The 23,022-nt window shown below is 43.9% G+C and overlaps 2 protein-coding genes across 5 annotated transcripts in view; both read left to right on the top strand.

Annotated features, from left to right (window-relative positions):
• Positions 1 to 954: 954 nt before the first annotated feature.
• LOC311367103 (uncharacterized protein) lies at positions 955 to 11,721 on the top strand. Of its 2 annotated transcripts, XM_084485931.1 has the most exons (3): positions 955 to 1,145; positions 9,285 to 9,367; positions 10,514 to 11,721. In XM_084485931.1, exon 3 carries the CDS (start codon positions 10,590 to 10,592, stop codon positions 11,388 to 11,390), a length of 801 nt encoding a protein of 266 aa, XP_084342057.1. In that variant the 5' UTR covers positions 955 to 1,145; positions 9,285 to 9,367; positions 10,514 to 10,589; the 3' UTR covers positions 11,391 to 11,721. The 2 variants fall into 2 exon arrangements, with proteins under 2 accessions (XP_084342057.1, XP_084342058.1); XM_084485932.1 differs by lacking the exon at positions 9,285 to 9,367.
• Positions 11,722 to 13,394: 1,673 nt separating this feature from the next.
• plce1 (phospholipase C, epsilon 1) overlaps positions 13,395 to 23,022 on the top strand; it is a 74,851-nt gene continuing 65,223 nt past the window's right edge. For all 3 annotated transcript variants that reach the window (XM_084485882.1, XM_084485879.1, XM_084485880.1), the window contains exons 1-2: positions 13,395 to 13,547; positions 14,107 to 14,322. In XM_084485882.1, coding sequence (XP_084342008.1) covers positions 14,290 to 14,322 — 33 coding nt within the window. In that variant the 5' untranslated portion in view covers positions 13,395 to 13,547; positions 14,107 to 14,289. The remainder of the gene's footprint in view (positions 13,548 to 14,106; positions 14,323 to 23,022) is intronic.

Raw genomic sequence — 23,022 nt, forward strand, 5'->3', positions numbered from 1 at the left:
GTATTTAATAAGCTTTTCGCGGGGATACCCCTTATGCTCGCGCGCACGCACACACACACACACACACACACACACACACACACACACACACACACACACACACACACACACACACACACACACACACACACACACACACGTACGTGTGGTGGGCGTGCTTGCATGCGAGGAGGCACTACCTAAGTGCCAGCTCAACTGACTTTTAACTAGGTCGGAAAAACAGATCCAGCGCCACAATAGATCCATTCTCGTCTGCCACATGTTGCCAGTCGAAGCTATTGCATAAAAAAACGCTCTCGACGGAGGAGGCTCCGCGAAAGGATACAGGTCTTACAGTCTCACCTCGACCAACAAGAAAGACTAGATCCGTGAAGTTGGCAACAGGCGTGCATTGCCAGGCGGGCCGTCATCATCATCTTCAGCAATGCACCATCTGTTCTAAAGAGATTTTAAAAAAATAAAAACGCAATCACACATTTTTTGTCTCCCATGGAGCATAATCGGGTACTGAGACAATAGCGTGGAGCGGGGCTGCAGCGCGTGAAGGGACGGCCGGGGACATTACGATGCGGTGAGTCTGCCGCCGCTGCCCCTCGACACAAGCCCCCCAACACAAGGCCCCCGACACAAAGGCCCCCGACACAAGTCCCCCGACACAAGCCCCCCAATACAAGCCCCCCGACACAAGGCCCCCCAACACAAGCCCCCCCGACACCAGGCCCCTTACACAAGCCCCCCAACACACGGCCCTGCACGCCGCTTATCGGAGCCCGGGGCCGGGGCTATTGTCCTCCTGTCCGCGGCTCTGAGGCAACTCTCTAAAGGGGTGAGCGAGGGAGAGAGAGAGAGAGCTGGCTAGCCCGAGAGAGAGAGAGAGAGAGAGAGAGAGAGAGAGAGAGAGAGAGAGAGAGAGAGAGAGAGAGAGAGAGAGAGAGAGAGGGCAGGACAGAAAGTGAGGGCAGGACAGAAAGTGAGGGAGGGAGAACAGTTTCCCATCGTTCACGTTGCACCGACTTCCCTCCGCGAGAACCGAGAGGAAAGTGAAGTCAGCGGAATTTGAATGGATCGTTTTACTACTTCAGTCACCGCTGTTGATTGGTACGGAATAATGTCCTATCGATCCACCACCTGAAGAGCACTGATCGGTGAGTTTTGCTCTGACTTGTTGCCCGATTAACACGACAACGCTGTGACAACGTTGACTTGCTACTTGTTGCGTGTAGATGTGTGGTCTGGTGGTTCATTTGGAGAGTAGTTTGCGAACGGGGTTGTCATCAACAACGTGGATTTAACAACACTGGGGGGTAAAACGTGCACGTGTTTCCGTGATTGTGCACAAAAAACACCGGGTTTCCCAACTGTCAACACTAACAAACACTCACAACGTGACGAACTGTGGGTGTGGGTGTGTGGGTGTGGGTGGGGGTCAGTTGTGTTTACATAGGCAGAATTCCCCGGGCATACCCCTGTGGCAGGCTTTTAGCCATGTTTGTCATAGCTTTAGTTTGAAAACATCTTAAAACTTTAGCTTTGGCCAAACGAAATGACTAGGCAGACAAACGTTATTCACTGTGCTCTCAAAGGGTCTGTGTATGACATCATAACCCTCTAAAGCTCCTTGCACACCTTATAGTGAGAGGGGGCTTTCACATTTATATTAGGGATACTGCTCTTATTGTGAATACTTTAAAGAAGCCTCTTGTTTACATTTTAAGCACTTTTCACTCTTCCATTAACTATTTCCCTAGTTCCTGCTACATTAAACTAAACAATAGCATAGTTCTTCAATGCCCAAAACCTCCACAGCTCATTGTAAAGCAGGTTATACTTTAAAGTTAAAACTAAAGCTGGAGATGAAAAAGATTATTTATTTTGTCTTTAATGCATTCATATTTCTGACTGCACCTAATCAGTGTGCTCCTGTCCAGATAGTTAACAGTACTTTGTCAGGTATTTCCACCTCTAAGCTCTCTATCGCCACCCATATCTATTATTCTATTCTATTGTTTTTATTGTATTCAATAAACAGTTCAGCATCATCTCGTTGGAAAATGACAGCGCTGTTTCCTCACTATCATCACTATTAAAGAAATGTTGAGGTATTGGGTAGAACCATTTAGATAATAAGTGATTTGTTGGAACTATATAATGTTAGATATTGAGCCATTGGTCAGAACAATTTAGACATTGAGGTATTGGTCAGAGATATTTAGCAATAGAGGTATTATAAAAAACTATATTGCTGTTGGCTTTGGTTTTGAATATCAACTTCAATAACTTGGCACAGAGAAATAAGCAGGCTTGGTTCCATTCAGAGGTATTTGTTCTTGACCTGGGTGTGACTTCTTAATATCAGACAAGATGACGTAAATTCTAACACAGTATAAACCTCCAAATGGAGAGGCCCCTCAACTCTTCAATTCAATACATTTCTCAAAACGTAACAATTCTGAAGTAATGAGCTTCAAAATATCTCTGACCGTCAGTTGAACACATGAGCTGTATCTCGGCTATGAAAGTTATTAGAAATTGAAGTATCATTGGCCGGATGAAAAACAGACAAGAAGACTTAGTTTTACAGCCTCTGAAGGATGATTTGAAAGTGGGGCTTTGTGCGTTTTGCCAAAGTAAAGCAAAGAGGCTGGCATGTAGTGTGAGAACGGGAAAATCTCCACCATCACTCTCTCATCCATGAATCAATCACTTCTTCTCACACACACGCCCATAGACACGCATGCATTATGAACACACGCACGTAAATCTACACACACTGTTTCTTAAATTTTCCTTTCTTTCACACATCCCTGCTATTGTTGCCTCACTTTGCCCCATGTTGGCGCGCGCACACACACACACACACACACACACACACACACACACACACACACACACACACACACACACACACACACACACACACACACACACACACACACACACACACACACACACACACACTCTTTCTGTATAGTTTCCATTGCCTGTTCCCTGTTCTGTTCCCTCTAATCTGAACCATATGTAGTGCAGGTCTGCATGTAAAGTCTTCTGTACTGTTGGTGTGGGTCTGCACTGTTGTTACCAACCAAACCTCGTCCCTCCTGGTGGTTTTAAAGATACCACGGGGAGTTGAACAACATGGCTTTATTATCATGACCTGTGAACTAGGGATTTGGTTGTTCTTAATGTCCTGGAGCCCTTCTAGACTTGGTTGGAGACAACAGAAGGGTGGCTTCAAATGACAAATGGACTAGATACTTTTTTCCTATTCGATTGTTTGTTTGTTAAATCCAGGTTGGTCTCATTTATACCATCCTGGTCACATTAGGAACACATTTTGCAAGAGAGAACTGACAAGAAAGAAAAGACCACAGCGTCCAATTTTAAACGACAAACAGAAACCGATCATAGGAAAATAGTTAAAGGAGGAACCCTCTCCTATCTGATGAATCATGAACTGGTGGTTATGAAATGGTGAAGCCGAAGATGGACACTTCATGCTATCTTTGGCGCGGCTTGTTTTGAATGATATTTATGGTATGGGCTTATAAGGAAGTCGATTTCTTTTTTTTGCGGTCGTGATGTGTTTGTTGATGATCTTGGGGGGTGTGGTAACATGTTATGCATGTCGTTTCTGTTCAGACAAACTATTCACGTTATTCAGAGCGCGATGACCTTGACTCATCGCTTTGTGTGACCTGGCTGTGATCCGACGTCCCAGGCACAAACAAAATTAATATGAATTAATTAACTAACTAATATTATTATTATTATTATTATTTATCATTCATATTCGTTGTTTGGTTAACTTTACATTACGATCAGTTAGAAGTGATATTATCCTCAAACCTCAGTCATTATTTACTGATGCCGATGTGAGGGGCCTCCCCAGACGTTCCCTCTCGTTCCCCCACAGTAGTTCTTTTCAACGATATGGCGTTAGAGGAATGTGACCCTATTGTAGTCATGTGACGGCTCTTTCCCGTCCAGATTTCTCGGGGAGAGGGGGAGAGGTGGGTGGGGCTCCTTTACAAGTCTGGCCTAGTTATCCTACAACAATGTTGAGTCTGCTTTTTTTAGGTGAACTCCTTCATTCTTCTTTCATTGCACGGTACCACTTCTGGGAAGTGGTTTGTTCTCAGCCCTGATGTGTGTGATGAGGTGAAGCGAGGTTGCACACCTCTTCCCGCCACCTTAGCCATGGAATTATATGGAAATACAACCACAGAAGGCCTCGAGCGGGGTTGGATTTGGCTTGTTTCCCTGCTGTCATACACGCTACGCTGTTAACATGCCCCACGGGTACAAACCAACTGGCACCTTGCAGAGATTGCCATAGTGAAACTCCCTGTTTACTCTGATGGTCTAAAGTCCGATTTATGAGAGTAATTTCCTTTTAATAAAGACAACGACAATTGTATGTTTGTCGAGACAAGATGACAAAAAAATTTAAACAGCTGTGATTTGCCAGAATTGTCAAAGACGTACACCGGTGTATAGGCCACATAATGTACGGTAGAGTTAGGTTAACGACCTGTTAAACAGTAGCCAACCTACTTATCCATCGCTCTAACACACACGTGTTACAACCACAACAATGACAATCTTTGGAGGAACACTGTAGACATTCCTTTAACACACACAGACGCACATTCTTCCCTTATCATTTGAACTATGACTTGACTAAAGGTGGCGAAATCTGAACACAACCCTCTGCCCCAACACACAGTTCAAGTTCACTGACCAGTAGGACAGGAAGTTCATCAATGTCGCCTCGGATCCTTCGCCGTCTGCTACTATATTTCAGTCAATGCTGTCCTTTTACATTCAAGTCCACATTAGACACTTACCCATGTGGCTGTGGTGACCACTGGTGTCAACAGTTTATTGTCAACCAATCGTCCAATACTATGACAGTAACATTCTCCAATCTCAGGCTTGTTCCCCTGGTCTGTGTGTTTTTATTGCACAGAGACAAAGACACAAAGACAGACAGAGACAGAGGGAGACACACCGTGAATGATATAATGGATAATGAGTCATTCTGCTAGTTCAACAGCCAATCACTTTTCCAGGTGTAGTACCTAGTTTACCTAGTGTACCTAGTTTTGCTGACATTAATCGTTCAACATGTCAACAAACAGGTTGCAACGTGAAAAACCCACATAACTGGAAGGTATTTACGTGTCTACCATTTAGCCTTTTATCATACATAGGAAATAAGAATCATATTCGGAAATAGGAAACACTGCAGTGGATGGCAAGCCATCCAAACCTCAGACCGAGATAAACAAGATCAAGCTCTTTTTTTGAAGAGGGACTAAAAAACTTTTTTTTTTCTTTATGGCACCCTGAAACTCTTACTATGAAAGGGGAATCAGAGCCTCATATTTTCAAAGGGGACCCTGGAACTGATATTCTGAAGGAGACAAGAACCACTCAAGTCCTACACTGCCCTAACAAACACCTAAAGTTTAAACAAAACAATACAGACCAGTGTGCCAGTTGGTGGTTGCTGGCCAACTTCGGCCAACATTTAATGACTTTATTTCAGAATTGAATAATGTGATGCATTGTTAATCTACAATGGTAGGTCTAAAAAGTATGGTACTTTAGAAAATTGTGTTGCCAATTCTGGTGTCTCAAATGGATGGCACCATGTCAACTGTATTGCAATCTTCAGTAACTACTATTATCGTTATTGGTGAAACAAAGAACATTAACTCAGACAACACATGTGAAATATAAATGCACAAGAGCAAGCAGATTATGTATATCTTTCTTAGTTCTGATATTACTGTGTAAACCGAGCGCACGTACACTGTGAATGTAGTCCCTCGCCTCCTTCCCATTATTTCACCATTAAATCCAAAATATCGTGGAAGATATCGATAAAAAAACGATATGACTGTTTTATTGTTTGCTAAAATCCAAAGTAGTCCAGGCGGGAAATTGATTATTCGCAAATTCCTTTTAAGACGCATTTGTCATCCTTGACCGTATGACATGACACAAGTTCAAGGAATAGAGGTTAGGAAAGGACATCAACTTCTTTTGACCAATGGACTGCAGGCCAACCTTTGATGTTGTAGATTAAAGAAAAATCAAACACCCTGGTTTAGTTAGTGCCCATCCACTCTCAAAATTTGATAATTTCGAACTTCTGGTAGTCACCTTGTTTTAAGTATGGCTACATATCTGATAGCTTTGACTGTCTCTAATCGCTACAATACGATTTAAAGAGGGGTAGCCAGAACCTGGTAGACTGAAACTGCTCGTAACAATTAGGGCGTGCAATAGCATGCCTATAGTTGGCGCCATGAGGCCAATGTTCACATATTAGCCACATTCTTTCTTAGGTTTTGCTTTCAAATCAAGATTTGGACCTGGGCCATTTCTCATCTAAAATGCAATGTTTTAGGTTTTGATTTTCCTTTATCTAGAACCTTATAATTCTAGCGAGTATTGTATATTCCAGTGAGAGATATCAATGTGTTTATGGTTATGTATAAACACGTATACGGTATGTTTATAAAGTGATATTATGGTTGGAGTTCCCTTGATCTGTTCTGCTACCTGGTGTTCTTGTTCTACCTGTCGGTGGACTCTGTTGTTCTTCTGATCGTTTTAATGACCCACGCCTATACTCACCTTTGACCTCCTGAATGTTGTTTTGTAATCTGACCCAATCCCCTCTGGTATACTCACTATTGAACTCCCCTGTGATTTCTCCAGGTAAACTCAATGCATTCAGGTAGTCATCGGGTGAACAATGTTAATTTGTTGACTCTGTGGCTGCTTATATCCCCGCAGGCAAAACACTTCCTTAACGATCTGTTGTGTACCCAACAGAAGTTGTTTATCTAGAAATGAGTAGAGCCACCTGTCTGAGCTCTAGATAAAACACTGGCAGTTGTTTGTTTTAGGCATAGGTACTTATTGAAATATATTTTATTATGTTTTTGTGTTCAATAATAATCATAAAGTAATTCTAGTTAAAGCATAAATAAACATTGAACTAATTGATATGTTATGAAATAACTTATCTCTGATCCAGCAGTCCTCCTATGTTACAGCAGAACTTCTGTGGGGGAGAATGCAGAGAGTCTGGTCCGCAATGCAGAAAATGCAAGGGGCGGAGTTAAGCATCACAGAGATATTGGTGATACGGAGATATTCTACCAAAGAAAACTTTAAGATTTGAATATGTGTAGTTCTACATTGGCCAGTCTACACTGTGTGGATTTGAAATCTTTCCAAATACTTTTTGGTGGCTAACTATTGCTGGCTAATTTATGGTTTGGTCAAAAATCTTACTTGTAGTCCCCTTTTGTAAAGTAAAAGTACATTTCATTTGTTTTTAAAGAAATAGTACCGTGGGGACAGAATTGCTTAGTTTCCGAATGGGTTCATAGTTACTTAGGAAAATAGATTCAGGGGCCAATTATGTGAAAACAGTATAAATTGTAATATTAAGAGAGAGAGAGCGAGAGAGAGAGAGATGGCAATAGTCTTCTGTTGTGTATCCAACATCCACAGCCTTTTTTTAACACACATACTCTGCCCTTCATGTTGTGCTGTAGTTGAGTGTTATAGAACTCAGGGGGGAAAAGGGTTACATGATTCAGTGAATGGAGTGCTTGTGTGCTTTCGTGCCTCTATGGAAGCTCTCCTATGTGAGAATGTAACAAGGAGACTCAAAACGCATTTCACCGTATGTCTGTCTGTCTGTCTGTCTGTATGTGGGGCATTCTGCTTGCCTGGCTGTCTGCCTGCCTGTCTGCATGGCAGTGTGTCTATCAGGCAAACATTTCTGGTGTCCATCTGTATGGAGCCTGGTTCAAGCTATGTGTACCTGTATTTACTGATCACACATACACACGCACGCGCACAAGCATGCGCGCATGCTGCAAAGACACACACATACTCAATACTGAAGCAATTTGTGAAATAATGGGGTCTAGACTCTACACTCAGATTCTTGCCAGGAAATCTGTGTACGGGCCCTTGGGTCCTCAATGGTGAACTTGTCCTCTTAAGTATAAAAGAATAGTTGCCTGTTTCGAATTTACAAAACCGTAACCAAAATTTCAGTGATCAACACCAGCAAGGCCTTGTGTGTTCCATAAGCTTTTTGGGTTTTCCTAACTCCTGTTTCCAAAACACTTTGGCACTACACAGCGTTCTAGCTAGTAGCCAGATAGCACCACCGTCGCCATGGGGGTTAAATCTCAGCGCGGTGTCCTCCTGATACTCAGATCTGTGTGTTCAGTCGTTCCTGTGACTGATAGCAGTCCGTCTGTAGAGGGTTTGATTCAACATGTCGAGGGTTGTTGTTTGTGATTTTCCGTTCACTCACTCCCACTTACCAGAACTGCTAAAACATTCTAGGGATTTGGCAGTTTTGACAGTTCTACACAAACATTACTTATCAGTACAAATAATTGTTTACTGTTTTGCACAATCTTTTTATAACCAACTGTAAATTGATACAAAATATGTTGTACTTTGGGGGATTGTAGCAAAAGCTTAAGTACTTTTTAAGTACTACATAAGTCTTTTTTCAGTCTACGGAGGGAAGGCCTTTGACCCCACATGATAGGGTAGTTAGTTTATAAAGCCCTACAGGAAGTTCCCTGACCTCATGTCCTGTCTCATTGGTCAACAACAGACCTACTAACCTTTGAGCATCTATGGCCATGACCTTTTAAGAACTCAATCTTTGTCTCTTCATCTTACTCCTTCTGCTTTTCTCTCTTTCTCCAGATGTGGCTAACTGAATAATTGGTCAAGTTAATCTTTCTTTCTCTTTCTTTGTTATTAATTTGATTGTGAAACAGTGTAATGTTTGTTTGAGCTGAAGAATGGAAAGAGTTCAAATAATAGTTGTGAACTAGAAAGCTCAAGAGACAATATTAATCTTTTATTTATGAATGGTTGCTTGGCTAGCCTGCTCTATATAAAAATGGTGCTGCATTTCATATGTTAATATTCCTATGGTATATTATCATATATAAATATGATTTCCCCATCATATATAAATATGATTGTCTGTCTGTCTGTCTGTCACTTGACTCTCTTCTCTCTCTTTCTTTCACTCATTCTCACTTGCAGTCTCTCTCTTGTTTGTTTGTTTGTTTGTTTGTTTGTTTGTTTCTTTCTCCCCCATATTGAACATAACATGGCTGACATAATATTAGGTGCTTAAAAAAAGAAACCCACTAATATAATCATATATATATCATCTGCTCTGCCTCCCACATTCTGTTTGTCTATTTCCCACTCAGATTTTCTCAGGATATTTTCAAGTACAGTGATGCCCAGACCCAACTAGGGGCTAAGACTAACATCACACAGACACCGGACCCGCGTGAGTTAACACACACACACACACACACACACACACACACACACACACACACACACACACACACACACACACACACACACACACACACACACACTGTTTTGCAAATATATTACATGTTGTCTGAACACACTGTCCCGGACACTAAGGAGTCTGTGTTTAGGAACAGACAAATTAATTGTTTTCAGAAAGTTCTATTGCGAAATGTGCATCAGCATTTTGGGAATGCATTTTGTGTTTATATAAGTGTTTTGTTCAGAACTATAGGCCTTCTGATTATGCGGTTACATGGTAAGACCAGATTGACTTGATCATGGATTAAGCCATATAACGATGTTGCCACTCGACCGGGGGGCTGTTACTTGTCTGAGTATACATACATCGGATCAGATTGGAATAATGGTCGGAGACCTGGCTGACTCCACTACGCTAGGTGGCGCTGTAGCCCTTTCAACAAGTGGTACTAGAGCCACTTCCGGTTCACTGCAACGTAAAAGCAACAACAAACTATCTGGCGGCTTACAAACAAAGATGGAGTACGAGGAGTTTGACGAGGCAACAGTAGCATTTTGTTCATTTTTCACTGTATACAAATGCATATGAGGGAACAAATGGAGCTTTTTGCTGCGGCGGCGGCGATAGAACTTCCGGGTGAAATCCCCGGTCGAAATTCTCAAGCATGCTCAGGACGCGAACTCCTATACAATCCTATGCTATCCTATACTATCCTATCGACTTCGCAAATCCGGTCCTGAGACGATCCTTTTGGTGAAGCAGATCGAATAAACCGGTTTACATGAATCCAATCTTTATTCAATACGTTCATTACACGATGTATCTATATAACATATGTTAGGGGTGTTGAACAGTTTAATTTATAAAAAAAAAATGGTAAATCCCTTTTTAATTATTTGAGTTACTCTCATCTACTTCTTATGTGACATCCACATTGATAAAAAAACATTTTTAATTTTGACCCTCCATTCCCTTACATTGAGCAACTTAAGATCTTCCTTTGTCAAACCCCTGTAGCTTCATTGCAGCACAAACATTGAGATCACCGGCCTACACCGCGAGCACTTGAATATGTGATCGTGGTACGTGGATCTTAAGCCAACGTGGACTTCCTTCCTGCTTTGTGATTGGCAGATGCTGCGTGACTGACCGGCAGGTTCCCGCTTCCAGAGTCCAAGGCCGACGGCGGTGAGACGCAACGGGGGACAAGATGGCCACCGAGGAGGCGGCGGAGCGAGGACCCGGGTCCTCCGCAGTGGGCGCCCGCAGCGTCACCTCCCCCCCGACGGCCCCCTCCCCGTCCCGCGGCGCCCCCTGGAACCTCTGCGGAGGGGGCGGCCGCACGCTGGGCTCTCGAAGGAACTCCGACCAGCTGCCGCGGTCGCCCAAGGCGTCCGAGGTGTGCTGTAACCGCGGCGACACCCGGCACACCCGGCCCCCAGCGCCGCCGCACAGGACGCTGTCGTACGACCGCGCCAGCTCCAAGGGCGAGGGGTCGTTCTTGGACGGAGAGAGAGCCGCGGGGAGACTTCCCCCCGTGCATGATCCCGCCAGGCAGGGCATGAAGGGGGTTAGCGGTGGGGTGGCCAGGCTGGCTAGGAGAGGAGGACCAGAGAGCTCCTTGGGCCACTTGGATTTACATGATGATGATGATGATGATGATGATGAAGCTTGGGCCTCCGCCAGTCGAATAGCTGGCAGTGCGCGTTGTGCCTGCCCGGCTTCACGCCTCCATGCCAATTGTAACCACAGTCCTGGATCCAATCAGAATCGCAGGTCAAACACACCAAGCACCAAGTCCATGAGTCCGGCCCACAGTCCGCCGGCCAATCCAAGCCTGCGGTCTAATGTAAGCCCTGCCGTCAGGGGCTGCAGGGCCAACGCCAGGCCCCGGTCCAGACCGACGCAGCACGTCCATCGCCACGCTCGCCGCAGCAGCCTGCCCGCGTTCATGCTGGCGTCCCACAAGGTAATTACCCGGGCCCGGAGTGGTTTGGCGGACACTGTGTAAAAGAGAACTCCATTGGCTCCTAGACTGCCTGTGGAGTAGAGGCAGAGTCACTGCCAGAGTCAATGGGGCATTACGGAGACTGCCAGGGAAACTATGAGATCACAATGCACAGACCTGAGTAGTGTTTGTAGCGTTAGGGTTAGCTGCTGGCCCGGTAGTTGGCGTATAGTGAATGGAATAGGTTAAAAACCACTGAAATGTCCTACATGCTTTTACAGTGCAGTCCGTATGTAAGTACTTGTAGAGTGAGTTGTTCTCACGCTTCTAGTTTTCCATTTGAAGTTAAGCAATCGATAGATCGTTCAGGTTTAGACTTTGAGATTCAACATGAGGGAGGAAACACATCAATGTTAGTTCATTTGGATTCTTGCCAGTCAGATATTGAAGACTGTGCACCGTTAACCATGAGTTTGTTGAACCAAGATGACAGAGAGCAGATGGAATGACAGGAAGCTCAATGGCTCAGAGATGCATGCAATAGGCCTCCTGATGCCTTCAGATGGATTGATCTCCAGCAGAAGCTATTATCAACCAGCAAGGCTGAAACCAATCAAAGCATACAGGTTCAATACTAAAGCAGAAATAGATTGTAAGTGCTGCATTACCTTGTTTCCTACCGGATAGTGTTACATTTATCAGACCTGTATGTATTAATGTTAGGGATTATTGGTTTGGTTGTTCTGCCATTCATTGATTTGTTCTCAAGTGCCCTGTTTGCTTTCGGCCAAAGAGGCACTGCCGAGAGGTTTTAGAGCCCTCGTTTGATCCAACATAAAAGATGATGTCCAAAAGTGCATCGAGTGGTTAGCCGTCGTCCGTCAATAATCTCTTAACAGCAGACATGCTCTCGTTTATGTATCTGGTGACTCGGCTGTTTCTGGTTCTAAGTTGATGTGTCGACCTGTGACCTTTCAGTGCGTACTCACACTAAATCCACCGACCTTAATGTGGAAGGTGCTGCAGTTATATTCAAGAGTTGTAGAGAGAGAGAGCAGAGAAGACCAGAGGAGAGCAACTCAACTGAAACTAAAAACAACCAACGAAGCTGCCCTCTCTATTTTTCTCTGCTATTGATTAGTGTTGCATTTCACATAACTGGCAGGCAAGATGGAGATCCTGAATCAGGGAGGAGATGTCCTGATCTGTCACAATTTAACGGGGAGCGGTCTAAAATGGAAATTGTCTCATACAGGAGGCAGGCATGGAGAGTTTCTGTCACTAGAAGCTGATGGATGGCTAGCCATTTTTTAACAAATTACACTCAAATAATAGCTTTTAAATCGTAACTACTGCACATTTTCAAGATGTTATCAAAGATGGCAAATAACATTGAATGACGATGGAGTAATTTAGGTGTTATGATCCTGGTAGTAAATGGAATTGGTTAACTGACCTAAGGGTTTTACGTAACGATTAATCATTTGAAAGTTTGCCTTAATCTTATGAGCATGTGTTTAAAATCTAAACCTCCTCACCTCTCTGACCCTCTTTCTGCCTCGTCACTTCTCAGCTTTCGAATGCTTTTTCTTTTTCAATCTGACTTTATATTGATATTTGATGTTTTTTCTCTTGTATTTGGCTGTCATTGTAAAAATGTGTTTGCGAGTCTAGAAATGCGTGCTGACAATAACATGTCGTATTGTCATCATAACAACATGACGCCCCAACCTACAGTTCCCCGGCTCCCCCGTGCCGCCCCAGTCTCCCGGCGGCCCATCCAGTGAACCGGGGTCCCGGGCGTCATCCCCCTCCTCTTCCCCCCCCACACAACGCCACCACCACCACCACCACCACCACCACCACCTCCACGACCACCACCAACACCCCCACCCCCAGGACGGCTACTCCAGCCTGGAGGCGCTGAACCGGAGGCCCAGGGTGGGCAAAACCTCCCTGGAGAAACTGCACCACTGGCGCTTGTCCCTGGACAAGGAGCCGGCCTGGTCGCCAGCCCCGCGCGGCGGTGAGGGCGGAGGCTGCAGGGGCAAGGAGGAGGAGGAGGAGGAGGAGGAGGAGGAGGAGGAGGACAGGGAGGAGGAGGAGGAGGAGGGGGGGGAGGACGAAGGAGGAGTTGCCGAGGGCGACAGCACGTTTGTGCGGAACCGCAAGGAGCGCTCCACCGTTCTCGTGAGGCGGTTCTTCAAGAACAACCAGAAGGTGATTGATCGCACAGAGAATAGCCAAGCGATTAATTTTTTTTTTTCCACCAGCAAATCTTTCTGTTGTTCATTAGTTTTGGTCTTTGCTTCTTTCTGCCACATTTCTTACGCACATGTCTTAGTTGGTTTGAGTTTTGCTCAAGAAAATCCTTCCTTTCGTACATTATTTTTTCTTTCTTGCCTGCCTTTTCTTTGTTCCTTTGTTCTGTCTTTCTTCCTTCTCTCGTATCTCTCTCGCAGTTTTTATGCCTTTTTTTTGTTTGATTTAATTTATTCGTCCATCATGACTCGACAATTGACTCAACACATCCTTATCTTACCATACCGTCATATTTGTATTTATTCATTAAAACAAATCTATTAATAATAAGCCGTTTTTCATGATTTAATGTTTTTCTTTTTTTTTACGAATGCAATGAGAATTCCACCCCACTGTGTTGGATTTGGCAAAAACAACCCCCCCAAAACAATCTTCAACCATGAGCCCCCTACTCCCTCTCCACCTCCAGAGACCTCACCCAAGCCCCCCCCCTCTCTCTCTCTCCCTCTCCCCTCAGGTGTCCAAGCCCGTCTGCACGGGGACCAGGGCCATCGTGCGGGCCCTGCCCTCTGGCCGGCCCTCCACAGAGGTCTGGAGGCAGGTGGTTCACCACCAGACCTCCAGACCCGTCAGGGAGCTGGTCTGGGGGGTCCTGGAGCAGCTCCGCGGGGAGGGGGAGAGGCTGAACGTCTGCGGAGGAATGCGTCGCTTTGTTTGGGCCAAACATCTCAAGGTAGGATGTTGTGGCAACACGCTGCAGATCATGTGGTTTACACACACACACACACACACACACACACACCGTTTCACATATGCACCATGCCAAGGTCATGATACTTTTGCATATTTTATTTGTTTAAAATTGTTTGATTGTTGTTTAGTTTAGATTCATTCATGAATCTAAACTAAACAAGTTGTGCGTAAACTGTGCACAATATAGTTAGTACACACACACACACACACACACACACACACACACACACACACACACACACACACACACACACACACACACACACACACACACACACACACACACACACACTGGCGCACAAGGGCCCGACCCCAGTGGGGTTGAGTGTTTACGGCAGCTTGCCTAGTGAAAGGGCTTTTGTTTTGTGAGGACTTGTGAGCCACTGAGGGCCGTCTTCCTGCAGCAGACACACTGCGGACCCCTAAAGACCCCTCTGTCTTTGCATTATCACTAGAAACACACCGCAAGCATAACAGCCCGGGGAACACGGAACAACCCAGGTCTGTTCAGTGTGTCATACTGGAAGAAACTTGGAAACCTTGCAATGCAGACCCTTTGCAATTGAAATGAAAAGATTCTGAAGCAAATAGTTCATCAATCGATTAGTTTCCCTTGCTGTCCTCCTGGTTAACGGGACCTGGGACTTACAGATTGCGGTTGGGTGCGGTTGTTTAGTTGTTTATATGCTAGTTGACTCAGCGCGGCCTCATTGTTGTAGTTGACTCAAACCAGGCTTGACAGCGGACCTCTGTGTACAATGTGTGAGTGCAGAGTCCTGAACAATGTGTGTGGGTCTGAGCATGTGCTTTGAGTCATCAACTGTGTGTGTGTGTGTGTGTGTGTGTGTGTGTGTGTGTGTGTGTGTGTGTGTGTGTGTGTGTGTGTGTGTGTGTGTGTGTGTGTGTGTGTGTGTGTGTGTGTGTGTGTGTGTCTGCATAATAATCCTAGTGTGGAGGTTGGTTTTTATGTGTCACATTATGCAGCACGGGCCGAATCACCACAACAGACACAACGGTTATGTGAAGCTACACACACTCCCACTGACACTCACTCTCTCTCTCTCTCTATCTCTGTCAAAGTGTGTTTTATGGAGACTATGTGCGAGGATGTTTTATGAGGACCTTGTGGAGCGTTCGGGTCAGGGGGATCCGGTCATTCCAGGGCCAAGGTTTTAATAATGAGGTCTTTCTCTCAAAGAGAGATGGGGGTGGGGGGGGGGGGGGGGGGTGCCTTGAGTATTGCCAACCCTTTTCTTGTCAAAACATCATCCAAGCTACTCCCGCACTGGGAGTTGCCATGGCAACCTCCAGAATACACACGATGCCAGGGAGAGAATTATGGGGGATGCGGATCGGGCTCCCAAAACAAAACAGAAGAAAGTAAAACTCGACCTGGCCAAGATTTCCCGTAAAATCTCACAGAATATGATTTAGTTCGCTCCGTTTGTTCAAACTTTAATGAATACACACACACACACACACATGCGCACGCGCACGCACACATCAAATTTATGCCACATAGTTATCCTTTGGCTGGGGGCGGGGGTGGGGGTGTGGGGGGGTGGCTCTCTACAATAACAGCCGTGTGTTTGATTCCTGGAGGAATCTGCAGACTTCCTGTGGACCTCGGTGTTTATTGGTCCAGTTAACGAAGAGGGAGCCAAAATACACAAGGTTATACAGAGGAGAGGGATGGCACGATGGACTGAAACTAGAGCGGGCGGGGAGGACCGGAGTTTAACCAGGCTTGAATTAAAGTGGACATCTTGAAGATTGTCATCTCAATAAATAAGTCTGTTCGGGACACTTTTTCATCGTGGAATGCGGTTTCCCCCGTGGTGATTGAGCCTATGGCCCGCTGATGAATGGAACGTGACAAACAGGTCGACGGCCAACCAGTGCAGCTGAAAGGTGTCTGCAAAGAACGATACTGAAATCTTTGAGATTGCCGTCGTTATTGTAGTTTAACGCGGTTTGATTTAAGTTACATAGTTTAAGGTTAGTATTTGAGGTTACTTATTGTTACATAGTTTTAATTGAAGCTAAATGAAGTTAACAACGTCTAACTTGAGTAAGTCTGCTGAATGAAACACACTGGATACAGAAACTCAAACTCAGACTGCCGCAAATGTACACAATTCGTAAAAGAATCACAAATGATTTGATCGTGTGCTGATCAAATCACACAGAGTGTGAAATCACACAGAGTGTGATTTGTGCACAAAAACTCAGAGTGCACAAATCTGGTTCACTACTATAGAGTGAATTACTTAATACCCATAATGCAACCTTAAGGCAGTCATCAACCAATGGACACTTATTTCAGCGCTATATCCATTAGTGCATAGCAGCATTTTCATCTTCATTTGGTGACCTCGGCTTGAAATGTGACAAGTAAACCCGATAGATTTCAGGTCCATAATTAGTGTCAAAATTCCCCCTTTTTCTAACCACTACTTATGGTAAGGAAGGGAAAATTGTGTATTATAGTGTTTATTATATAGAGATTAGGGAATGAGCGAATACAGCAATTTCCGCCCTCATCTACCCATGATGCATTTCACCACCACAACTGTCATGTTTGATACTGGTATAAATTCAAACAGTTTCAAATTAGTAATAGTTGTTTTTTGGAGCGTGATTGATTTGAGGGAGCGACACACTTTATCATCATTGTCTCTTCGGCTGAGTCATCACTTGGCTTGGCTTCTGATGAGTAACCATGACAATGGCATGACATCGCCGCTCAGAGGGGATTTCTGGGAGTGGGGCGTGGTTCTTCTGTGTCTCTATCTTCATGACATCACTAACGGATCATTTGTGTTTAAATCAAACCCATGAGCGAGGATGCCATGGAGAGATGTGTTTTGTTAGCTAGTACTCCTATTCCTACTCCTATCTGTTCTAAGACCTAAGAAAAAAGGAAACTGGTTAAGTTGAAAGACTAAAACAACACAATGTTGTATATCTGCAAATGTGACAAGTAACCCAGATTGTGCTACTTGGCTATGGATGCATGCTAGGCTAACTATCTATGACTTGTTAACTCACATTTTGAATTACCCTGTCAGGAAGGAAGTATGTATGCTAATGCTGTATGCCGTTTGATTGACACGGCGTGTGTACTATTTCCTGTGTAGTGGAAAAGTAAGGAACTTTAAAATACAGTCACGGTTAAATGTATGTGCACAGAATCACTGCCACGCCGAAATCACAAACGCATATCTCATATCATAACACAATCACACACATCCCTGTCAGCAGCTATAACCCCATCATTGATCAGTGCACCACAGACTTAACAACAAAATAGTGTCATACTCTTGCACTAATATTGAAGTAATACTGTACATTTCAACTGATATTGTTACTTATATTTTAACACGCAGATCATAATTCTCTGCATTCTTTTGGCATATTGTATGTAATGCATATATTTGTCAATACTTTGTATTTTCTTCTTATTTTTTTAAAGCTTATATCATTTATATTCTAGAATGGGAACAAATGTGTGACCCAATTCCCCGAGGGGACACACACACACACACGCACGCACGCGCGCACGTGCACATGCACGTACTAACATGAAAGCTTTTTGTTTTACTGCAGACAAGACAAGATTGTTGTTTATTGACCCTAAAGTTTATTATCAATATCCTCTGCTTTGATTTAATTTGTCGTGCTATATTTGACTAGCATGTAGCTCCCCCCTGCTACGCGCTAGACAAATAGCAAGGCCTTTTAACCTAGCTGGATAATTGAAAACACTTTTTAGTGTTTTTTTTATTGGGCAATAACTCTTGCAAACACCCCCCCCCCTGAGAGAGATGGCCGCCCACGTGCCCTTGAGCAACAGTCTGTACAGACGGGTGTACAGTACAATACAGTACAGTAGTAATATACTGCAGCATGCGTTCTGTCCAGTGTGTTCTGAGCCTCACCTGTAAGAGGCTCTGACCGAAGGGGGTCTGCTATAGCACCACATGTTCAAGTGTAGATGTGTATTGTATATACAGTAGGTCGACTAACCAGACAGTGGTCAGACGGATGGCTGTCTGGCAGAAACATGGGCTTTTGAAAGAGATAGCGCTCAACAGCTGTGGTCAGTGAGCTGGGACGCCGTGAGCCTCATGCCGCTATCCATTTGTATGGCACGGCCCACCCGTGTGAGTCCTAAGGTATAAATCTCCCAGCTTTCTTGCGGCGTTTCACAGAGGAACGCCCCCCTTTTTTCGTCGGTCCCACTCGTAGTCCTGAGAGCAGAGCGAGTTCATTAAGGTCGACCGTACGACTCGACCACAAAAATGGCTGCGCCCGTAAAGAGAATTATTTTCTTTGTATTTGTACCATGTTGGGTCGTTTTAATGTCGATTTTGAAATGCTCTTACACACTTGATTACATTGCTACTTTATTCCGGTTTACACCGATTTATGCATAGCCCAGTCTTGCTGTGCGTGCAATACAATGTAAAGTTGTGTTGTTTGTTTTTGAGCTGGTTTGATAAAGAGGCTAATGTAGCCAACGATAACAATGACTAGCCAATGAGAAATGGGAACGCTATAAATGCTGCAAGCCAGGAAATTGCGTCACATTCTCGCTAGAGCAGGTCGTGACCCGCGTACCATGCAAATGGATAGCAGCATTTTGCACGTGTCGGAGGAGATTACAGTGAACTGGGACTTTTTAAAATCTGAATTTAGGATTTCTTTAGGAAATGAATTTCACAGTGAAACATATATTTTTTTTCATTCCACATTATCTTAAAGAATCTTGAGAGGTTTTAAGAGTACATTTTCTTCCTTTACATCTCTCTTTTTCGTGTGTGTGTGTGTGTGTGTGTGTGTGTGTGTGTGTGTGTGTGTGTGTGTGTGTGTGTGTGTGTGTGTGTGTGTGTGTGTGTGTGTGTGTGTGTGTGTGTGTGTGTGTGTGTGTGTGTAATGTGAAGATCGGTCTGCTTTCTCACCGGCATGGTTGCTGCTGCTCAGCGAGGCCCTATCTTGTGTGTGTGTGTGTTTGTGCGTGTGCGTGTGCGTGCGCGCGCGCTAAGGCTCGGCCAGGAATGTCAGAGTCAACATGTGGTTTACCTGTGTGAGACTGGAACCGTCTCCTCAAACCCTTCAGAAGACTTTCCGGTTTCCACTCAACACTCCATGACTGATCATTTCACACACATGATCGTCATGGTAATAAGGGTACAAACGAGCAAAGTGACAGGTCGATTCAGATGCGTCAGTGTAGGACAATCAGAGAGAGGGGAGAAAGACCTTCTTGGACAGAGGAAGGGAAGGAGAGAGCTAGCTAATGGTGATTATGGGGGAGAGGCGAGGACACAGACCTCATCCGCTGTGGGTCAGGACCTAAAACATAAGCATGCACTGGAGAATCTTGACTCCCTGAGGTGAAGACGACGAGATACGGCTGATGATTCCCAGGGGCTCCACGGTCAGGAATTTGATCAGCAAAAGCAAAAGCACGAGCCGAAGATGGTGGAACAAGACCCAAACGCAACCTATTCTGCTCTTTTAGGAAAGATGCACGAAAATACATGATTTCAGAACAGCAGCTAACATAGCTAGCATGTTTGTGTGCGTGGGTGTGTGTGTTGTTTTATTTTTGTAAGGGTGTGTCATGAATGAAGTTCCCAAAGCCGGTTTCATATCTGCGCCTTTTCTTGGTGACATCACCTAGCACAATAGTGCCCGTGCAGACGTGTACTATGCTTTTTACCACTTTGATATGTTCAAAGGGATTAGGATTTGGATTAAACAGTATGATCTGTTTAGGGATGCATTTTTTAATTTAAAGAGTTTAGGTCAGTTTAATGTAAGTTGAATGTGATGTTAGACATGTTAAGTTTCTGTATAGGCCTTTTACCTCCGAGGTGTAATAGTAGGGGTGAACACATCTGTTTCTCATGATTTTAATTGGGACCTGGCATGCCTGGAGACCAAGTGGCAGGCAGCCATGACTGTCTGTTAAGGAGACATGCCTGTAGCTCCTCCAAGTCATGCAGCGGGAAGAAATGGGATTTCGTTCTCGTAATACAAACCCTGTACATTTTTTCCTTTGTTAATTTTCAATCTCAGTGGCTAGGTCATCACCACGTTTTATATTTTGAAACGTCCGGTTTGACAGTTATATTTCAGTAAAAAGTGGTAACGGATGGATATTGAATTAACATTTAGGGCATTTAGAAGACGTAGACGCAGGATATTATTGAATATTATGGCCTCAATGGGCCAAACATGGATGATTTCCGTTGCAATGAGCTCCATAGAAGACACGTCTACAGTCTCATAACCAGTCGTGTGTAAACACATTTTTTAACTTGATGAGCTACACCTGTTTTCGCCCCTACTATTGACATGACAGTAATGTAAAATCCTTGACAAACGTAAAATATACCGTTACCTAGGCTAATCAAATTGTTTTTTCATTGTTTTGCCTTGCCTTGTATTGTCAGTTTCAAACACAACAATGTCAACCCATAATGACAAAATATTTTACAATTCATTACAATAAAATGATCAAAACACCAATAGTACCAAAACCATTCCTATGGTCCTATACATTTCTGGAATGGAGGCAGTCCTTGTGATGTCATGTCAAGATGTGCAAGCCCTATTAGGTAAAGATGGTAGTATTAGGACAGAGATGGTTTAGGTGTTAAACTACAGGTGGTTATGTTTAGCTGTTACATTACAGGTGGTTATGTTCGGTTTGGTTTTAGTCGTTGCTGTATTGTTTGATGTGTCACATTTCCCAATGCTCTTAAAAACATAATTGTATGGTCTTGCTAAACGGTATAGAAGCGGTAACCACATCCGTCAGAAGAAAAGTTGTCATGTCCGTGGATTAAGGAAAAGGGAAGCTGTTATGTGTCACACTGGCAGTGTACTTCCATGATCATTTCATTATCCAACCGATAGCTCTCTGTCCTCACCACCAAATTGGCCTTGTCAGAAGAATATTTGATTTACTGTAAATCAAATAAATGACCGAGGAACGTAGTTATTTTTTTCGACTTTAGCAGTTGGATCTCTAGCGCCATCTGGTTGGTTGCAGTTAGTAGTAGCTGTGTGTGTGTGTGTGTGTGTGTGTGTGTGTGTGTGTGTGTGTGTGTGTGTGTGTGTGTGTGTGTGTGTGTGTGTGTCTGTGTCTGTGTGTGTGTGTGTGTGTGTGTGTGTGTGTGTGAATAGACTGCTGTGTCATGCAATGAATGTAATGTAATCATTAAATAATTGGTGAAATAAGATGGATGGATCATTTAGTTGGAAAGTAATGAATACAGGTAACACTTATAAACTATTTAAGGTACCCAAATTAAGTTGTATGTCTCTCTGACACATCATAGAACAGACCTGTAAAGAAATGAATCAGGAAAAGTTAATGGTGTCACCAAATCTGCCCACTAGGGGGCATGGTTCTCATAAGAATGTGGAGTCAACCTCATTGCGAAGGCAGCAAGTCCATCTACCCTTTATTACGGAAACAGTCGCATCTGCGTTGGACACTTTTTTTTTAACAATTAACAATTATTCGCCAAAGGCGGAGTGAATAGTGGGGAATAGCTATTACCCACTATTCACGGAGCCTGAGGTGAATAATTGTTTTAGTATATACTACACCTGAACACAATAAGATAACCCTTTTTGCCGGGATTTATTTGTTTTTATTAGCAGTTTATTTATTTTTTATTAGCATGATGAGACGACCATCACGCACGCTCCCCAATATCCCGAGTTTGAGATCTCAATCATGGGATATTACCCAATATCCCGAGATAGCGAACCAATAAAATTGTGCCATCTTAGGAGGTTCACGTGTAGCATATACTAATGATTCTTATCTTATGACAACCCTCCACCCCAGAGCTAAACCGTACACAATGCACTCTATGTATCTAAATCTAACCCTAACCTTACATTGACAAAGATGCAATCGTATAGAATATATATATATACAGTATAATATATATAGTATAGATATAGTATAGAAGTATATATTTGAAAAGTGCTCATGACAGCAACATGTGAATCACATATCGAAAGTGATCCAACTGCAAGTGGGACCTCCAGCTTTACAAAGTAGGCTAAAAGTCCACAGTCTGAGCTACCACAGTCTAGTACTTCAAAATGACTACTACTTAGTTGTACTACGACCCCGGTAGGCCTACATCAAAAAAATGTAAAATCAGCTTGGGAGAGAAGAAACATAGACAGTGCGTGAGGCTTCAATTTTGTAAAGCTTGAAATGTCCACCACTGTGTGTCATATAAGAGAGTGTCACCATTCACACTTCAAACTGGTTCCTGGCCGCTGCAACATCCTGACCATCACCCCCCCCCCCCTCCCACCACAGGTGAGGTTTGATCCCCTCTGTGATCGTCGTTAAGGACTGGACATTCACTGACTGCTGATCAAAGGCAGCTGGCTGCTTTGATCCCCACACCTCTTTTGATGTCAACCCCAGCAATCATTTCCATCCTCGACGAGGCAAACGCTTTAGGTGATAGGTCGAGCCTGTGTGTGTGTGTGTGTGTGTGTACACTGTATAAATAAATCTATGTGGCAATTGATCTAATTGAGCATCTCCTTTCAGTCTCTGGTTGTTGTGACTTCGTCTTTTGTCGATTATGAAAATGAGTGTGTTGTGGATTCATTCCGTGAAAACGTTAAT

Source organism: Micromesistius poutassou, assembly GCF_964030765.1.
Source record: "Micromesistius poutassou genome assembly, chromosome: 21".
Taxonomy (NCBI): domain Eukaryota; kingdom Metazoa; phylum Chordata; class Actinopteri; order Gadiformes; family Gadidae; genus Micromesistius; species Micromesistius poutassou.